Source organism: Emys orbicularis, chromosome 5, assembly GCF_028017835.1.
Source record: "Emys orbicularis isolate rEmyOrb1 chromosome 5, rEmyOrb1.hap1, whole genome shotgun sequence".
Lineage (NCBI taxonomy): Eukaryota > Metazoa > Chordata > Testudines > Emydidae > Emys > Emys orbicularis.
In genome coordinates, this window is record NC_088687.1 from 77,767,242 (window position 1) to 77,784,540 (window position 17,299).

Consider the following 17,299-nt stretch of genomic DNA (forward strand, 5'->3'; position numbering starts at 1 on the left):
TGAAGACGTGAGTGTCATGAACCCTTCCCGGCCAGCCCACGTTGATGTTGGTGAAACGTCCCTTGTGATCCACCAGTGCTTGCAGCACCATTGAAAAGTACCCCTTGCAGTTTATGTACTGGGTACCCTGGTGCTCCGGTGCCAAGATAGGGATATGGGTTCCATCTATCGCCCCACCACAGTTAGGGAATCCCATTGCAGCAAAGCCATCCACTATGACCTGCACATTTCCCAGAGTCACTACCTTTGGTAGCAGCAGCTCAGTGATTGCTTTGGCTACTTGCATCACAGCAGCCCCCACAGTAGATTTGCCCACTCCAAATTGATTCCCGACTGACTGGCGTTGCAAGCTTCCACAGGGCTATCGCCACTCGCTTCTCAACTGTGAGGGCTGCTCTCATCTTGGTATTCTGGCGCTTCAGGGCAGGGGAAAGCAAGTCACAAAGTTCCATGAAAGTGCCCTTACGCATGCGAAAGTTTCGCAGCCACTGGGAATCGTCCCACACCTGCAACACTATGCGGTCCCACCAGTCTGTGCTTGTTTCCCGGGCCCAGAATCGGCGTTCCACGGATAAAACCTGCCCCATCAACAACATGATCTCCAAAGCGCCGGGGCCCGCGGTTTGAGAGAATTCTGTGTCTGTGTCCATGTCCTCATCACTCTCGTCGCCGCACTGCCGTCGCCGCCTCCTCCTTGCCTCGTTTTTCTGGTCCTGGTTCAGCATAAACTGCACGATAATGCGCGAGGTGTTTACAATGTTCATGACTGCTGTCTTGAGCTGAGCGGGCTCCATGCTTGCGGTGGTGTGGCGTCTGCAGTGTTCACTCAGGAAAAAAGGCGCGAAACGGTTGTCTGCCGTTGCTTTCATGGACGGAGGGGTGAGGCTGTACCCAGAACCACCTGCGACAATGTTTTTTGCCCCATCAGGCACTGGGATCTCAACCAAGAATTCCAATGGGCGGGGGAGACTGCGGGAACTATGGGATAGCTATGGGATAACTACCCACAGTGCAACGCTCCGGAAATCGATGCTAGCCCCGGTACATGGACGCACACCGCCGAATTAATGTGCTTAGTGTGGCCACATAGATTCGACTTTATACAATCTGTTTCCAAAATTCGAATTCTGTAAATTTGGATTAATCCCGTAGTGTAGACATACCCTAAGACTGCCAATCTAAAACTGAACCCAAAGAAATGTGAGGTGTTCCAAAAAGAAGGAACTTACCTTGGATATACAATCTAAATTTCCACCACTAAAAAGGAAACGGAGACTGTGCATAATGGTCAACCCGTCAGCACTCACAGACATGCAGAGTTTTGTAGGCCACTCTTCCTATTACAGAACAGTGGTTCTCAACCGGGGTACATGTACCCCTGAGGGTACACAGGGGTACATCAACTCATATAGATATTTGCCTAGTTTTACAGCAGACTAATAAAAAGCACTAGTGAAGTCAGTACAAACTAAAATTTTCATAGAATGACTTGTTTATATTGTTCTATATACTATACACTGAAATGTAAGTACAATATTTATATTCCAATTGATTTATTTTATTATTTTATAATTTCAGGTGGTTGAAAGCAACAGATGTCTGACGAAGTGGGTATTCACCCACGAAAACTTATGCTCCAATACATCTGTTAGTCTTAAAGGTGCCACAGGACTCTCTGTTGCTTTTTACAGATCCAGACTAACACGGCTACCCCTCTGATACTTGAGGTGGTTGAAAGGAGATCAGGCTGGGGAAAAAAGGCCCAAGTAGATTTGGGTGGGAGTAAAATAATTTTGTGGTGGTGATGTGAAAAAATCTTGACAGAAAAACAATCGGTAATTATGTAAATAGTCAGGTTTGTATACATTTTAATTAGTTACCTTTATCTTCTTTCTGTCTGTCTGGCATGAGTCATTCAGGGTGTCATCTTTTTAATGGTATTAAAGGTTGCCATTGAGTGGGCTTTTGATCTATAAACAGTCATAGATCTGGCCAATGGCTGTGCTAAGCACCGAACTTTCAGATTAAATGGAAGGAGCAATTATGCCTCTATATGTAGTGAGATAGCTGGAAACAAAGTCTGACAGGAAGCTAAACTCTGATGGCTGAGGGATTCCCTGGTTGCAAATGCAGGATTAGTGTGTGTTAGAAGCAGAAAAAACAGAAAAGCCAGTAGAGCAGGAGAGAAGCAGTTCTAAGGGCTTGTCTACACTACAAAATTAAGTCGACTTTATCTAATTCGACCTCGAGCCTCCGAATTAATTAAGTTGATTGTGCGTGGCCATAGCATGCTCGTTGTCTTGATGGAGTGCATCCTCACTAGCAGTGCCTGCATCGATGCACAAAGCAGTGCATCGTGGGTAGCTATCCCAAAATGCAACTTGCCACAGTGTATTTTGGGAAGTTTGTGCAATGCGTCATGGGACCAAAACATTGTCGCAGGGGAGAATGGGAACATTCTGTAGGCATCCCATGATGCACTGTGCTCACCCTCCCATATCAACGGCAAACAAGCCAGTGGTTTTCGTCCTTAAAACCGCTGCGCATACGCCATAGCCCCAGAAGCATGGAGCCTGCTCAGTTGTGCACTCTTGCTGTGAGCATCTCAAACACCTCGCGCCTTCTCCTGCAGTTTTTCCAGAGCCGAAGTAGGGTCCGCCGTGTGGAACATAGCGATGTCCTGCAAGCAGCCCTGCTGCAAGCCATTTAAAAAAACAATTCATAGTTGCTGCTGGCAGTCACAGAGCAGCTGCACTCTGTTGAGTGCCATTTCTGGTCCCGTGAAACAAGCACTGACTGGTGGGACCGCATCGTTTTGCAGGTATAGGATGACGAGCAGTGGGTGCAGAACTTTCAAATGCGGAAGGCCACCTTCCAGGAACTTTGTGCAGAGCTTTCCCCTGCCCTGCAGTTCACCAACACAAAAATGAGAGCTGCTCTGACAATGGAGAAGCGAGTGGCAATCGCTATTTGGATGCTTGCAATGCCAGACAGTTACCGGTCAGTGGGGAATCAATTTGGAGTAGGTAAATCAACTGTGGGAGCTGCTGTGCTCCAACTGTGCAGGGCCATTAATCGACTTCTGCTACGAAGGGTAGTGAGTCTGGGAAATGTGCAGGACATAGTGGGTGGTTTTGTTGCGATGAGGTTCCCTAATTGTGGTGGGGCGATAGATGGCACACATATCCCCATCTTGGCACCAGACCACCTTGCCAAAGAGTACATAAACTGAAAGGGATACTCTTCAATGGTGTTGCAAGTACTGGTGGATCACAGGGGTCATTTCACCGATATCAATGTAGGATGGCCAGAAAAGGTTTATGACGCGCGCATCTTTAGGGACTCGGGTCTGTTCAAAAAACTGCAATCTGGGACTTTCTTTCCAGACCACAAAATGAACATTGACGATGTTGAGATAATGATAGTTATCCTGGGGGACCCAGCCTACCCCTTGCTCCCATTGCTCATGAAGCCATACACTGGCTGTGTGGACAGCAGTAAGAAACGGTTAAACTATAGGCTAAGCAAGTGCAGAATGGTGGTTGAATGTGCCTTTGGTTGTTTAAAGGGGCACTGAAGAAGTTTACTAACAAAGTTGGACCTTAGTGAAGAGAACATCCTCATGGTTATAGCTGCCTGCTGTATGCTCCATAATATCTGTGGGGAAAAAAGGGGGGAAATTTTCCACAGGGGTAAGCAGGTGAGACAGATTGCATGGCAACCATTTTTGAGCAGCCAGACACCAGGGTAATAAGAGCACAGCAAGGGGCGCTGCGTATCCGCGAGGCTTTGAAAAGCCATTTCAATAATGAGTCACAGTAATGTGAGCTGCTTGTCTGCACTGTGCTTTCCCAAACCTTGACGTGGCTTGTATCACTGTCCCTGTAAAGCCAACCCCCTGCCCAAGCCCACTGCTTCTACTCAATAAAGAACATTTATTTCTCGAATCCCTTTACTTTATTTAACAAACATAAGTAAAGAGAACAGAAAAAAAGGTAATCTTGAGGAAAAGGGGTTGTAAAGTTGGAATGGGAGAAACATTTTCAGCTGTGTAACATAACACCGCATTCCAGACCATCAAAGGTCTGTGAATGGGTGCCTTCTGTTCCTGGTATCCTCCCCCTGAGTTAAGTGAAAGGGATAATGGACTTTTCGCCCATGCCTCAGGGAACGCTGGGGTAAGGTTGATTCTGTGCCAGGCAATGCTGGCTGGCTGTCTACCAGGGTCTGCAGAGGGACTCTACCCTCCTGCTTCTGTTCCTGCAGTTCAACCAGATGCCTCAACATGTCTGCTTGGTCCCTCATAATCCGAAGCATCTTATCCTGCGCCGCTTGCTCTTGCTCATTGGAAGCTTTCCTGCTCTCCATGTCCATTTCTAACTTCTCGGACAGTGAAATCCTCCATGCTCTCAGCTCTGTGTCAGCTGTCCCAGAGGCGTTCATTATCTCGGTGAACATGTCCTCCCATGTTCTTTCTCCTCCTAATCAGCGAAAGTCTGCTTTCAGGTGTTGATGACACGCCGAAGGACACATTTCCAGCTGTCAGTCATGGGAAAAAATAAAGGAGCCACTGTACATGAATAAAATGTTTCCATAGCAAGGCCGTTTTCATCAAACAAACAAACAAACAAACAAACAACCTTTATTACACTAGGTGTAAACCATAACATAATCAGAATCCGTAACCATTCACTGTGACGTTTTGCTACTCCAGCCCTGGTGAGTAGCACCTCGCTTTTGGTGTCATGTCCTACGACCCACAGGGCTCCAGGGTTAAAAATATTTCCTGGCTCTCGGGGAGAATGGATCCACCGCTCACCTGTCTCCCATTTTCCTCCTCCTCTTCTTCCTCATCCACCATATCGTCCTCCTTGTTGTCCCTAGACTAACACAGCTGTGAGATGTCCACTTTGCTTGTGGGGGTGCTGGTAGAGAATTGCATGCAGCTTATTGTAGAACCGGCATGTGTGGGGTTCAGCACCAGAATGACTGTTTGCCTCCCTTGCCTTCTGGTACACTTGGTGAAGTTCTTTTATTTTCACAGGGCACTGCTGTGTGTCCCTCGTGTAGCCCTTCTCCCCCATTCCACGAGCAATCTTTGCATAGATGTCAGCATTTCTTCTGCTGGATCGGAGCTCTGCCTGCACAAACTCTTCTCCCCACACAGCGATGAGATCCACCACCTCCTGTTCAGACCAGGCTGGAGCACGTTTGGGGCGTGTAGTCTCCATGATCAGCTGTGCTCAAGCTGGCATGCTCCCAATGCTGATCAAACAGGAAATGGGAAATCAAAAATTCCTGGGGCTTTAGCAGGGGAGGGGCTGTTTCCTGTGTACCTGGCTTCAGTGCAGCAGAGTTGAGACTGATCTCCAGAGTGGTCACAGATGAGCATTGTGGGACACCACCTGGAGGCCAATTAAGGTGAATTACACAACACTGCGTCTGCACTACCTCGCAGTCTACCCATGAAAATCGAATTAAGCGCTATGCTCTCGCAGAGGTGGATTACAGAAGTCAACATTAGAGGTGACTTAGGTTGGTGTAAAGGGCCCGGTAGTGTAGACACATATTAACAGGTCAACATAAGGCGGCTTCCTTCTACCTAACTTTCTAGTGTAGATCAGGCTTAAGTATGGCCCTGAGAAAATGCAGAGAGACAGAACTCCTCAGGGCACAAAACTGACTGGAGAGGCTGACTGCTGTGGCTGCTGTTTGCTTGTACTGTGTTTAGGAAAACAGGACTTTATATATTGTGACAGGGTCAGGCCAGATGGTTACAGGAGAGTGTTAGAAGGCAGATATATTAGTCCCAGATTAAGTAGATCCCTTTTCTCTGGGTAAGGGAACAGGGGCAGTTCCAGAACAAGCAGGAACTTGCTGGAACCAATTAAGGCAGGCAGGCTAATTAGGACACCTGGAGCCAATTAAGAAGAAACTGCTAGAATCAATAAGGACAGGCTGGCTAATCAGGGCACCTGAGTTAAAAAGGACCTCACTTCAGTTTGTAGTGTGCATGCGAGGAGCTGGGAGCAAGAGGCACTAGAAGTTGAGAGTGGGAAGGCGTATTGCTGGAGGATTGAAGAGCACAAGCATTGTCAGACACCAGGAGAAAGGTCCTGTGGTGAGGATAAAGAAGGTGTTGGGAGGAGGCTCTGGGGAAGTAGCCCAGGGAATTGTAGCTGTCATGCAGCTGTACCAGGAGGCACTCTAGACAGCTGCAGTCCACAGGGCCCTGGGCTGGAACCCGGAGTAGAGGGCGGGCCCGGGTTCCCCCCAAACCTCCCAGCTCCTGATCAGACACAGGAGGAATTGATCTGGACTGTGGCTTCTACCAGAGGGGAAGGTCTCTGAGCTGTTTCCCGACCCACAAGGTGAATCTCTGAGGTGAGTAAATCCGCCAATAAGCGCAGGACCCACCAAGCTAGAGGAGGAACTTTGTCCCAATATATATTTTTTGTAAATAAACAGGATTGCACCAAGAATATACCTGACTTCTATCATCATTTTTTCGTCTTAGAAATAATCCTGCAAGGTCCCAAATACTGGCAACTGTTAAGGCCAAAGGAGCAACAATATCTACACACAAGGTAACTGAGGTCGCATATTAGTGACACCCACGTCCTTCTTGAAAAAAAGTCATGAATTAGTATTTTTCATAAAAAGTCATGGCAGTCCACTAATGAGCAGTACTTTTTCCATGATTATTATTATACAAAAGTGGCTCAATTATGTCAATTTGGTGGAATGTGAGATTTTAAAATGGGGTAAAACTTTGTGTGCTATGACTTTTCCTTTTCTTTTGTAATTAGAATCATGACTTTACACATTTTTGCCATGAAAAATAACCAACCTTAGGTACACTTCAGCATGAGGAAGAGGAAAACTAGGCATAATCATCTAAACGTATAGGCCTTGGCCCTGCAAACACTTAACTAGTTAGTGCTACACACCTGAGCAGTCCCATTGAGTTCAATGGGACAACTATGAGTATAAAGTAAGCATGTGAGTGTTTTCATGATCAGGACCAAAGTTAAAGAATAATCCCGTTAATGGGAACTTTATAATAGACCTGATCCTTCTCTCATTGAAGCCATTTTTTGAAATGGGAGTTTTACCATTGACTTCACTGGGAACAGAACTAGGCTCTTAAATCTTATTTTAAGACATGAACTTTGCAATTTAAAATGGATGACTCAGAAAAAAGTATTTTTAATTTCTTATTCACATTTGACTTCTAGAAATAGACATTTGTTCAGTCTGTGACTATTGTAGTTTATACATGCATATTTATTCTTTTGAAACTCTGATGCTGAGCATCCAGATGAAGCCCAGAAGTCCCAAAGCAACATACGTTACACATTTGTTATTTTTAACTCAGAGACTACCTTCTATTTTTTTAACAAGAGACCCGCTCTCTTTACCACAGCCCCTCACCATCTATCTCCTTTCATTAAAACAAATCCACTTTCACCAAATTTAACATCATTAAACTTAAATTACAGAATTCACATTCTCCCCCACCAACCTCCTGGAAATTATTTTTTTTTTAAATCAACCCAAAATCACAGCTAAGTTGTGTTGCAGACCAGAGCTAAGAAATCCAAAGTTAAGGATGACATATTGTTCTTAATAAAAATCAATGTTATATAAAATAACTGCTCAGTGCAACAATGTGAATTAAGGACATAATCATCCTTAACCTTAAATATACATGTTCCTTCAGGCCTTTTTTTTTTTTTTTTGGTCCATCAACCAATAAAAAAATAAACTGAAAAATAGAAATTCCATCACGTAGAACCATATTGACACCCCCACCCCCAGGAGTCACCTGCAGAACTGGGACCTTTACATCAGGACAGACCTCTTTGCCACTTGAGCTAACAGTCAGTTTCAGCAGTAGTAAATCCTTATCCTCTATGGACCAGCCATATAGGAAGATGAGACCCGTATTTTGCCAGCCGATTTCACAGATGTTTGCTTATAGCAAAGGAAAAATAAGACTCAGGACTCTTGGGTTCAATTCCAGATTCTGTAGGGGAGTGTGCTATAATGGTTAAATATTCTTACCCTATTCCTCCAAGCCTGATTCCTTCTACCCCTATGCACTCCAGCCTGTCCCAGTCCTCTCTCACCATCTCCTGTTTCAGTCTCCCTCACAAGCTCCTCATCCCACTGGATTCAATTCAGGGTACAGTACTTCCTTTTCCTCCATGCTACATGGGTGCTAGGAGTGACCCCAGACAGATATAGGAGCATTGGAGGGAAACTTCATCCCAGAAGTCCTGAGCTGAGCAGGAGCATGCTCATTCACTCTGTAAGGATGCTGCATATGCAGTCTGGTTGGCAAATAGAAACAATGTGGAGATAGAACATGCTTAGAACAGATGGACTCTTTGGAGAATAATGCTGCCAACTAACAAATGTCTGCTTGAGCACATGCACACTGTAATTTTCAGAGGCTTACAACTTGACCAAATGTGGGTGGATTTCTATGAGGATGCCAAAAAGCCCATCTCTGACACCTGGGTGACCTTCCTGCCAAATTTCAAGTCCCTATTCTAAAGCATGAAGATTCTAGAGCGTCTCAAATAAATGGTTGTAATAATTTTAACATGGGCAAAGCAACATATTTTTCCTTATTTTTGTTCTCAGAAATGTATGAACTGATTTTGTTGAAATGTTCTAAAAAACTCTTCCTGAGTCAGACTCCTGGCATAGAAAATTTAAGCTCAATAGTTGAAGTTTAGGAGCATGTATGCAACTGAAAGTAAGGTCTTATAATGGAAAGTGTTAGGCAGTCTTTAACTATAGGAGTCACTAGCAATGCTGCCTATAATAATTCAGTTTTATACAGTACCTCACATTAATCTACAACTTATAAACCATGTTTTCTAATAGATATGTTTCTCTGGAGCTTTCCTCCTTATACATTTTTTGTTATAAACTATATCAAAGATATAAAGAGAGCTAACAATTAGATTTTCTGATCATAGTAGAACAGATTCCGCTACCCATACTCATAATGTGTGGAGCTTTTCATGGAGAAAAATTCTACTTAAGGTAAAGATGGAAGAATATGGCCCAATATAAACAAACTAACACTGTTGTAATATGAGCTATCTTATATTGGGGGGGGGGGGAGGGGGGATCACACACAACTTGGCTTAACGGAAATATTTTTAAATCACGAGCAGTTAAATAATTAACTACAACAAGAATAAACCAATGGCAATAAACTAAGATACAGTAATAAGTACACACATACCTTGCCCTTGAGGAATTCCATAAAATTCATCAGCTATCCTTGCTGCTTCCTTACGGTTCCCTTTTACAATGTAGAAGTGACTGAGGATGGCAAGGCTGATTTTCACAAAAAGTTTAAAACAAAAAAGTGAAAGTATAGTAAAGTAGACGTTAGATAGTTGCTGGGCAAAAGGGCGATTTTCCTCTATGACAGTCATTGCTGCACCAGAGTGTTTGTCAGTGTTTCGGTACAATTCTCAAATGTGTTGATAAGATCATATGGCTCCAGTTAGGCACTCCTCAGTGCCAGGAACAGCTGGTCCCGAGGAAAGAAAATATCAGCTGGTCATGATGCTTGCTGCTCAAAATATGAGGATTATTTATACTGTACATAGTATTGAGTTCACTACAGCTCGTGCTGACCTGATGGTATTCAACTGGAGCGGAATATCCACAAATACAGTTTCTGACATTCACAGTTTCCAAGATTCTTCCATTTAAAAGGTCTATTTCATTCCAGAATTTGCATTTTTATTTGTCTAGTTATTTCTATTTTTACTTATTAAAAAACACTGTCAAAAGTATTATTTTAAGATTCTTTTGTTACTCAGTGTTGCCAACAAAAGCTCTTTGTATCCTTGAATATGAAATCAATTTCCCCCCAGATATGTTCTCTTTTCCTCATGTACATTTATTTATTATTGTTAGATTTCTAGGATATTAGACTGCTGCCATAGGTTTTTCTAACAAAAACATATCCTAACAGTAAAGCATTTTTTCTGAAATACATGGATTTTGCAAACAGATAAAAAAATGAAAAGTAGAATAAATTTGGGCCATACCAGTTTAGTGTCTCTTTAATTCAGGAATGACAGGAATAGTGACATGCTGCTCCAAAGTACCTGCTATGCATCTAGTATGTATGGTTTACATAACTGTTAACTGAAATAATATCAAATAGCTGACAGGAGAAACAAATCCCACGTTGCTTTTACGGTTAGATCTGTTGCACAGAATATTTAAAAATTCACAGGACAAAACCCCAGTAAATATACTATAGGGAATAATTCTGCACTGGCAGAGAAACTAGATGAGCTAATAAGTCTTTTCTATCTCTAATGTCTATGATACACATTTTTATTATGCTGTACCATGTTATTTTATATCGATGATGTGGCAAATTTACATCTTCACCTGTTTTTAACACATTCCTTACATTCTTCAGAGAACTGATTTGCTCATATACCGTAAACCCATTACTCACACTGATCAGCAGTGCCATTAGTGTGAGTAACTGCTCACGAGGAAGCAATGACTTCACAATATGAGACAAACTGAAGAGCAGCAGGATAGTTCAAGATTTTTCTAAGAGAGACACAATCCAAAAATAACATACGAGGACAGAACAGCTGAGGATCTCACCCTACTTTCTCTTTGTAAATTTTTGAATAAAAAAATGAATTAATATCTTGAAATGTGGTATGAAATTATCAACCCAAATATATACTGTAACTTCCTACTCTTTCAGAAATTTTAACAAAGACCTTTTGTTAAAGATATCAGGTCAGGTTACTCCTTTAATTTGCTCTAATTTGATGCACATAATATGGAGAGACTAATACCACTGACTGGAATCTGTCACACTGTAGTATGTGTGAACTTCCTCATATGATCTGCCAAGCTATATTAATCTTAAAACTGAAACACCCTGTCTATTCCATTCCTGGCTCTTTTTCACAACAATTACAAATCATGCAGAATTCTGTATGAATTTTAGAATGGTGGCAAATGTGGAGGAGGGACTAATGGCATGATCCAAAGCCCACTCAATTCAGTGTAAAGACCCCCACTGACTTCAGTGACCTTTGGATCAGGCCCTTTGGCAGAACAACCAAACACATTGTCATGTGAAACTCAAAATAGGATTTCAATGCATATTTCCAGATGAAAAATGGCAAAATAATGTATCTACCATACCACCTAGCTCCCGGACTAAGTTGTTAAAGTGAAAAGTGTAGTGGCTTCTGAAATAGCGTTGCCAATTTTCTAATGGCAGAAAACCAAATGCATTTGCCCCACCCCTTCCCTGAGGCCCCGCCCATGTCCTGCTCCTTCTCTGAGGCCCCACCCCTGCTCACTCCATCCCCCTACCACCCTCACTCACTTGCTCATTTTCACTGGGCTGGGGCAGGGTGATGGGGTGTGGGAGAAGGTGAGGGCTCCGGCTGGGGGTGCCGGCTCTGGGGTGGGACCGGGGATGAGGGGAGTGGAGTGCAGGAGGGGGCTCCAGGTTGAGGCAGGGGGTTGGGGAATGGGGGGGATATGGGCTCTAGGCTGGGGTGTCCCTCCAACTCCTAGGCAGAGGCATGGCCAGGAGGCTCTGCACGCTGCCCCTGCCCCCAGGCGCCACCCCCCGCAGGTCCCATTGGCCATGGTTCCCGGCCAATGGGATCTGTGGAGCCAGCGCTCCAGATGGGGACAGCGCGTGGAGCCCCCGTGGCTGCCCCCGAGCCGGAGGGACATGCTGGCCGCTTCCCGGGAGCTGCGCGGAGCCGGGCAGGGAGCCTGCTAGCTGTGCTGTGCCGCTAACCAGACTTTTAACTGCCCAGTCAGTGGTTCTGACTGGAGCCACCAGGGTCCCTTTTTGACCGGGTTTTCCGGTCGAAAACTGGACACCTGGCAACCCTATTCTGAAATCTCATGTGTGAAGAAAGCTCTGTGGAAAGAGGGGTGGGAGGAGAATGTCTGTTTGAGAATAAATATCAACCCCTTTTTCTGCATGTGCTTTTAATTTTATCTTAAAGAGAGCAGAGTTTTATGTTTTTTTCTGAAGAAATTTGAATGTATGCAAAAATCACAGGAATAATTAGAGAAAGCAATGTACAAATAGTGCATTTTATATAGAAAATTATACTCTGAAAATATACTTCAGTTTCTTCTTAAAGTTTGTTCATAAACATTTCAGCAACCAGCTAGCATAAGTATTGCTTTCCTAATAATATAGTGAGAAGTATCGGTAAGTATTTGGGAAACTGCCAGATGAAAATCCCTCTTTATATTTGGCATATTGTTATCTGACACTGAATTGAAGTGGCATGTTTTCCATAGGGATAAATGTGCACTATGTTCCTAACCACAGCTGCCAATTTCCGCTTCAATCATTAAGAAACAGAAATTATATTTTCCTTAATCATACATCCAGTGTTTGATGTTTCATACTCTCCTCCTCACCTTTTCATAGTGTTAGAAAGAATGTATTCAATCAGTACTTATCAGTAAGGCTGTGAGTATGTCATGGATTCTGTGACTTTCTGTGACCTCCGTGACTTCTGCAACGGCTGCTGCTGGCTCAGGGGCTGCCCGAGCTGGGCAGCCCCTGGGCCAGCAGCAGCAGTTTGTGGGAGGGAGGTGTGTAGGAGGGAGCTCAGGGCTAGGGGCAGGGGGTTGGAGGGGCACTTACCTAGGGGTAGGGGGCTCCCCAGCTCCACTAGCATGGCCCCCCTGCAGCTCCTAGGCAGTGGAGGGGCCAGGCTGGATCTCCACGCCGCATGTTGCCTGCGCCCGCAGGCCCCACCCCCAGCTCCCATTGGCTGCAGTTACCAATCAATGGGAGCTGTGGCAGCCGGCGCTTGTGGCAGGAGCAGTGGAGTCCCTGCCCTGACCCCTGCCTCCACTGCCTAGGAGCTGCAGGGACGTGAAGCCAGATAGGAAGTCCCACCAACCCCGCCAAACCCCCGCCCCTCAGCACCAGTGAGGGTCCCGGGTCACCTCCCCCAGCACCCGTGGCGCCCCCAGACCACCACCCCCAGAGCACTTGCAGTCCCCCACCCAAGTTTTAGTCAGGGAGGGTATTTGGGTAAAAGTCATGCACAGGTCACGGGTCCGTGAATTTTGGTTTACGGGTCATGACCTGTCCATGACTTTTACTAAAAATACCCATGACTAAAACATAGCCTTACTTATCAGTGATTAATCATTTCAATGTTTTGAAGCACTTCTGTTTTTCCAATTCTCCATTCAGAACAATGAAGAAACACAATTTGCTGATGAAGAGGATCATTTTCCTCCTGGTGAAGCTTTTCACTTTACACTATAAAGTTGCACCCCATGTACTCTTTATCATCCCAACTTCTCCCTAATTTCAAGCTATACAAAAAAACCCAGAGTATTCTGTTAATAAGCAAAAACCCAACCCCAGTAGCTACTAACTATAGATGGAGCTAGCAGTGACATCTATAGTTAAAGTTGCCTAACACTTTCCATTATAGCACCCTGTTTACAGGTGCTTGTAACTTTTCCAAATTTAAACTGTTGGCTTGGAATTTTCCATGCTGGGTGTCTGCCTCAGACTCAATTTTTTGTGACAGTCTCAGCAAAAGTAGCTTAGCCCATTCCAAGAATAAGGTTAGGGAAAAGACAATGTTTTGCCCATGTTAAAAAAATTCTTACAATTGTTTCAGTGAGAAGCTCTACCACCTCCTTGCTTTAGAGCAGGGACTTGCAATTTGGCAGGAGATTGCCCTAGTGTCAGGGATGTGCCTTTTGCTCTCCCCATATATATTATGTAAAAATCCAGCTCAATTTATATGCCTCAGAGATGTAGTTCACACATGCTCTGTAGAGGTTTGTTATAGGCTGGCAGCATTACTTGCTGAAGATTTTGTCTGCACTGAACATGTTCCGCCCGCACCCCGTCCCCCTCCCCGCAACTCCTACATACTAGCTGGACTGAACATACTCCAACTGCATAGAACACCTGAACTTGCTCCAACCCAGAGCTGCTGGGGCTAAGAAGAACTTTCGTTGCAATTGCTTCTCTTGGCTATCAGGGTCTGCTGTGGCAGCCGGTACCAGAACTGAGAGGATGGAGACAGTCTCTTTTAAGCTTTCAGTGCTCCCTCTCCTGGTGCCCTGGCTGTATGGTGGAAGGGGTAACAGTCTGACTTGAAAAAAGAGGAGACGATAGGAGCAGAGAGTGACAGATACTTGGAGGATAGGTGTAGAGAGGGACAGAGAATCAGAGGATTGGAAGCAAAAGCCTAGGGTGACAAGAACAGGAACTGCAGAGGAGGAAATCAACAGGAGCTGGGGGAGAGAGATAGGAACAGGACAGGGATAGGCTCAGGGCAGGAATGGAAGGATCTGTGACCACTAGAGCACCTCCTCTACAGAATTTGGAACTGAACTAAGGTGATCAGATAGCAAGTGTGAAAAATTGGGACAGGGGGTAGGAGGTAATAGGCACCTATATAAGACAAAGCCTCAAATATCAGGACTGTCCCTAAAAAATCATGACACCTGGTCACCCTAAACTGAACCAGGATCCATTAATCTAAACATTCCTTTTCTGTCTAGCAAATAGCTGTGAGTCACAGAGATACCCACTACCAAAATAAGTCTCATCTCCCTCTAGTCCTCCCAGATACTCTGTTAGTTCCTGTGGTAGATCTGTGTAGCAGATCCTACTGATGAATCATGTGGAAGTAAATATGATTCCATATGATAGAATTCTTTTTAGTTTACTTTTCAAAAATTTAGTCTTTTTAAATGTAATTTCCTATGTTAAAATAATATAAAGGTGCAAAGTCAAGTGTTCAAAACTTAGGAAATGCTAGAATTAAGGTTGCCTTTACAACCTTAATTTGTCCCCCTTGTGCATATGTACTCTGCCTCATTCAGAGTACAGGATGGACTGTGATCCAGCAATGAATCAAAGTTTTGGAGTTAATGAGGGTGTGATGGTACCTCCCATAAGGCTCTATGGAAATATGCTTAGAATGTGTTTTATGCTACATATGCCATGTAACATATCTCTGTAAAGGTTATAATCTACTGAATGTATTAATCCTATTTGCATGCATGTATCATTTTTGTATTCGATGTTATGAATCTTGGCTGTGTACTGACTTGATTTCTAAATAACCTTAGTAGAGCATTTGGTCAGTTCCTGGAGAAAGGAATGTTGAAATTACGTACCTAATCAAGAAACACTTAAAGGACAATGGATCTTGGAATGCTCCAATCCACATAAGAAGTCTACTTGAGGACTTTCAAGGTAGCATGTGAACAATGAATGCTACCTGTAAAGACTGTGAGTTATGCATGGACATGTGACTTGCCCAGGTGACTCCAGAACTCCATCTTGGAGCTGGACTTTGCATAGGAGTGAAGAGGGGGGTCTCTACCCACAAAAGAAAGTCTATTTAAACCCGTGGGAGACCCCTCCATTTTGTCTTCAGCTGGCTAAAGAAGGAGCCTCTCCACCCCCCAGGATACTTGAAGGAAACTGGAACAAAGGACAGTAACTACAGGGGGTGTGAGTGATTGCTGGACCCAGGCTAAAAGAAGATTAGTCTGTAAAAGGGAGCATTCTGGAACTGGTGAGGATCTTATCTGTATTTAGTTTGATTAGACATAGATTTGCGTATTTTATTTTATTTTGCTTGGTGACTTACTTTGTTCTGTCTGTTACTACTTGGAACCACTTAAATCCTACTTTCTGTATTTAATAAAATCACTTTTTACTTATTAATTAACTCAGAGTATGTATTAATACCTGGGGGAGTAAACTACTGTGTATATCTCTCTATCAGTGTTATAGAGGGCGAACAATTTATGAGTTTACCCTGCATAAGCTTTATACAGGGTAAAACGGATTTCTTTGGGTTTTAAAATGGGTTATAATAATATCACCTAATCTCACAGAGGTTGTTTTGGTGATAACTTTATTAATGTCTGGCCATAGAACAGTGTCACCAACCGGTCGATCATGATTGACTGGTCGATCCTAAAGAATCTCCCAGTTGATCGCAATCTCCGGCAGTGTAGCGGGGCTGCCACTAAGGCAGGCTCCCTGCCTGCTCTGGCCCCACATCGCTCCCAGCCAGCACAGCCCCGGGGGTAGGGAAGGGGTGGCAGGGGTTGCCCTCTGCGCGCTGCTCCCGCCTGCAAGCACCACCCCCGAAGTGCCCATTGGCCGGGAACGGGGAACTGTGGCCAATGGGAGCTGTGGGGGTGGTGCTTGCAGAGAGGAGCAGGGTGCAGAGCCATGTGCCTCCTCCCCAGGGGCGCGTTGGCCCCTTCTGGGAGCGGCGTGGGGCCGTGCCTTAGCCTCGTTGCACCGCCGACTGGGAGCCACCCAAGGTACATGCTGCCTGGTGGGAAGCCGCACCCCAACCCCCAGCCCTGAGCCCCCTTCCAGAGCCAGCACCCCTACCTCTCCTGCACCCCAAGCCCCTGCCCCAGTCCTGAGCCCCCTCCCATAGCTAGCACCCCATATCCCCTCCTGCACCCAAACCCCCTCTTTCGCCCCAAACCCCAGCCCTGAGCCCCCTCCCAGAGCCAGCACCATGCACCCCCTCCTGCACCCCAACATTCTGCTATAGCCTGGAGCCCCCTCCTGCACCCAAACTCCCTTCCAGAGCCCACACCCGCTTCTGCACCCCAACACTGTGCCCCAGCCTGGAGCCTCCTCCTGCACCCAAACTCCCTCCCAGAACTTGCAACCCTCACCCCCTCCTGCACCCCAACCCCTTGCCCCAGGCCTGGAGCCCCCTCCCATACTGCAAACCCCTCAGCCCCAGCCCAGAGCCCACATCCCCTCCCAAACCCCAACCTCCTACCCTACCCCAGTGAAAGTGAGTGAGGGTGGGGGAAGAGTGAGCGACGGGGAGGGGAGGATGGAGTGAGTGGAGCGGGGCTTTAGGGAAGGGGCAGGGTAGATCCTGGGTTGCCCTTAAATTCAAAAAGTGATCTTGGGCGTAAAAAGGTTGGAGATCACTGCCATAGAAACACAGAGGAGGAAATTAATGATTTTGTATACAGTGTAGGGGTATACACCAGATGTCAAGGATAAAAATAAATTAAACAACTACTTGTTCACTGACTGTGCAGGAAGCCTATGGAAAAAATAGTATGTGGTCATGCAATTAAAGACTGTATCATACACAAAATAGGGCTGAATTAAAAAAGTTGCATGGGCAACTGTAATTCTGGCATTTCCTATCTTTTGAGTGCTTGTCTTAACATTCTTTTAACGTAGCTTTTTGGGTATGTA

The 17,299-nt window shown here is 45.0% G+C and overlaps 1 protein-coding gene across 2 annotated transcripts in view; it reads right to left on the reverse strand.

Moving 5' to 3' along the window:
- Positions 1-9,461, reverse strand: part of ASB5 (ankyrin repeat and SOCS box containing 5) — a 60,921-nt gene extending 51,460 nt beyond the window's left edge. The window contains exon 1 of one of the 2 annotated variants that reach the window (XM_065405291.1): positions 9,266-9,461. In XM_065405291.1, coding sequence (XP_065261363.1) covers positions 9,266-9,461 — 196 coding nt within the window. Of the gene's footprint in view, positions 1-9,261 lie in introns of both variants that reach the window. The other variant, XM_065405290.1, reaches the window with a different exon arrangement.
- Positions 9,462-17,299: the final 7,838 nt, after the last annotated feature.